This window comes from Solanum stenotomum, chromosome 5 (genome assembly GCF_019186545.1).
Source record: "Solanum stenotomum isolate F172 chromosome 5, ASM1918654v1, whole genome shotgun sequence".
Lineage (NCBI taxonomy): Eukaryota > Viridiplantae > Streptophyta > Magnoliopsida > Solanales > Solanaceae > Solanum > Solanum stenotomum.
Window position 1 is genome coordinate 889,470 of NC_064286.1, and position 3,776 is coordinate 893,245.

General features: G+C 37.4%; 1 protein-coding gene across 1 annotated transcript in view; it reads right to left on the reverse strand.

Annotated features, from left to right (window-relative positions):
• Positions 1-741: 741 nt before the first annotated feature.
• LOC125865003 (zinc finger protein 8-like) overlaps positions 742-3,776 on the reverse strand; it is an 11,669-nt gene continuing 8,634 nt past the window's right edge. The window contains exons 2-3 of the mRNA XM_049545154.1: positions 1,351-1,630; positions 742-1,112 (exon numbers count right to left, since the gene is read on the reverse strand). Of these exons, the coding sequence (XP_049401111.1) occupies positions 742-1,112; positions 1,351-1,630 (651 nt within the window). The remainder of the gene's footprint in view (positions 1,113-1,350; positions 1,631-3,776) is intronic.

Consider the following 3,776-nt stretch of genomic DNA (forward strand, 5'->3'; position numbering starts at 1 on the left):
AAGTGACCAATATGGGTTGTGGTGCACGGGTGGGAATGCTTCACCCTTAACCAGAAGTCTCGGGTTCGAGCCTTGAATATGGAGAAAATTCTGTTGGGAGTGTCACCCTCGAATGGGCCCTGCAGAGGGCAATTCGGATTTAGTCGACGTTCCAATGTGGACTCCGGACACTAGGCGAAAAAAAAAAGAATTTATTACTAGGAGTAGTTAGTTTTGCCATGATATAACTTCATAATTTTAATGTAGGGTCTCTCTCTTTTTATTACTAGGAGTAGTTAGTTTTGCCATGACATAACTTCATAATTTTAATGTAGGGTCTCTCTTTTTATTGTATCTCTATTTGTAGTGATGTAGGGGCTTTCTCTGAAAAGATATAAGGTACAAAATTAAAGCATCCATGCACACACAATCATGTTAACCATTGAATTACTGATGGATTCAGAATATTCATTCAGAGGTTCAAAGAAAATTTTACGCTGTTAAATCATCTAAAAGATAATTTCATATATCTAATTAAAGTGAAATTAGTAATAAAAATAAGACATACAATCTGCTACAGCAATTCAAATTACACTAATAATTTAAAAACTTACACTAAGTGAAATTCAACTAGGCAACACAATTGTGTGTACCATAATATAATGATAATTAAATCCAAACATTCTTCAAATTAAGCACAAATCCTTTAGAGAAATTAAATATTATAGTAATTAGATTACATTAACTATGATCCTTAAGTAATTACAAGTGCAAATCTAAACTCACATGATCTTCAACTTCTCCCTTTGGTTTATAGACAAAATTGCTCTCACAATTAGTGCTAACATTAACCATTGGAGGAGTCCTAATCAAATCATCATTTGAAAAAACTAAATTATTACTATTATCAGAAGAAGAAGAATTATTGTGATAAACTGTTGGAGGAATCTGCCAAAATGTCAATGGATTTCCATTTATAGGACTAATAACATTAACATTATGGCTATTTCCATTAAACCTAGGAGTATTATTGTTAATATTTGTCCATGTTGAATGATGATGAGTTAATCTTGTAGATGCAGTTGCTTCACCAAGGCGATGACGGTTCGTTATCCCGTAAATGCTCGGTTGATCTGTCAATCAAAACAAAAAACATTATATTTAAAGTAAACAATAATATATGAAACTATTATCACATGCTTGGAAAAATTAATTTTGTCCCACTATTTAGGGGAAAACATTCTTCAAGGATTATATTTTTTTATATTTCCTTGCTAGAAAATGACTTGTTATTTGAAAAATGTTTTTCGTCGTACCAAAAACACATGTACACTACATATATATATATATATATAAAAAAAAAATATTTACCATGCACTATTGAAGATTGGAGATGAGGTCGTTTGGCATTTAGTCTTTCTTTCTTGTGTGCATTTTGATGGCCTCCTAAAGCTTGTGAAGTTGGAAAGCTCCTAAAACAATAGTGACATTCATATTTCCTCATGATTTCAACATTCTTGTCAATATGAATTTCTTTAACAGTACAATTTGCAAGATTCACCGTATTTGTTTCAGGTTCATCATGAAAAGGATTATTGTCGATAGATTCAGACATGTTGGTGGTGGTGGTCATATTTGTAACACCCCGTATCTGAAACGGACCAAAAATGCAGATTTTGAGAAGTTGTAGGTGTAACTTACGGTCACCATCCACGGACCGTAGGTCAGACCACGGCCCGTGCTGGTGGTCCGTGGTTCACCACTGCAACCCCTCCCCAAACCAGCTCAGAAAATTGGCTAAGTCCCGACTCACGGACAAACCCACGGTCTGTAGATCAGACCACGGTCCGTGGTCTGTGTCCGTGGATCGAGACTTCCCTTACCAGCCTCTGACACAAACTATGATCGACCAGCACAGACCGTCATTCGATCCACGGTCCGTAGGTCTGACCGTAGATGAGGTTAGCAGCTAGTTAGATGAAAAATATTGATGGGTCAACTTCAGATGGTCAAAAATTTTAGAACAAAATGAATTATGTGTCCCATGACCTATGATTAGATAGATAATTGAATTATCTTTCCAACGCCACCGAGTTTACTAAATTCCGACCTCCGAGTAAAAAGTTATGCCCGTTTTAGTGAAGTCCTGTCGGGCAGACTCGACCTACGGACCCAATCGACGGACCGTCGATTGATTGACGGACCGTAGGTCCATTCCGTCAGTCACTCCGACAGCAGTTAATTCAGGGGTCTTTTGGTCTTTTCCAATTTCGTTTAACCCCTTAGATACGTCGTTTAAACCCTAAATCATGAGGTTTTAATCAGTTTAAGCCTAGAAACATAACTAGAACTTATCCAAGTCAAATCATTAATCAAAACTTAGAAAATTAGAACGCTACAAGGAGAAGAGAAGTCAAGAACCCTAGTTTAAGAACGCAGCAAGGTTCCATCAATTCCAGCCCCGAAATCAAAAGATTTCTCCGTGGAATTCGTCATCAGGTATGTGGGATTTCACTAGTGGGTTCCTTTCGCCCATTAGGTCCCTAGAATTCAGTCAGATTCTTGATTCCATGATTATGAACAAACCTAGGGTTTCTAGAAAGACAGCAGATCATCATGAATTGGTTATTTAAATGTTCCAAATCAGATTATCATGTTATTGCTCAGTTTATCGCATGAATTTCAGAACCCTAGCTATGTATTTCTTTAGTTCTTGAATTACACATGCGAGGTCAGATATTTCAGTATTCAGTTTTACATGCCTCAGTTTATGAATGCATCATTATCAGATTAATTGTTGCATTCTCAGTTTGCATGTTCAGTTTCGAGCTATCCAGTATTTACAGAAACTCAGTCATAATGTGTTAACCACTTAATCTATTGGGAGTAGCATAATACCGAGTTGGACTAGGGTTTCAGCGTACCCAGATAGTCCCAGAACTACAAGCCACGTAGGTGTAAGTCCTCTATGTGGGCAACATCAGTTTAATGATCACGCCAGCATGCCTTTATACCTCTGGCAGGGTATATTAGGTCCTCTCGATGGGGCGTATACATCGGACTCCACATTTAGCTCATGTGGTTTTATGTCGGTTATTAGTAGCTCCCACAGTTCAGTCAGACTTTATTGCATTGACCACATTTACAGTTCATTCAGTATTCAGTCAGCATGTTATAAATTGGTCATTGCATTCAGTTAGCTCAGTATTCAGTATCTATATCATGTTCAGATTATTTCATTGTTTTATTGCTTTGTTCAGTTATATGTTATTTCAGCTTTACTCTATCCTGCATGCTCAGTACCTTTCAAGTACTGACGCATACGTGCGCTACATCTTCTCGTGATGTAGGTTCAGGTTCTCAATATCTAGATCACGCTTAGATCGGTTCCCGATCTTCAGTTCAGCAGCATCAGTGGTGAGTCCTCATTCTTCGACGACTAGTGACATGTTTATCTTTATCAGTTTTAGTCTTTAGTTTCAGTTTTTTTCTAGATCTAGTTGGGGCATGTCCCAACATTTCTAGTCAGTTTAGAGGCTTAATTCAGACATAGTTAGATTCAGCTTAGTGTTGAGTTAATATCTTCTTTGTATTAAACTCATCAGTTTTCATATATCTCAGTTATAGTATATGGGTATTTCCCATCTTTCAGATTTATTTATGATTTAGCTTCCGCACAGTTTCTATTATTCAGATTATATTTAGTATGCTCATGATCATGCCAGCAGGGTTAGCTTGGGATCACTTGTGGTCCTAGGTCCCGTGTCCGCGTCTCGGGGGTAGCTCGGGGCGTGACA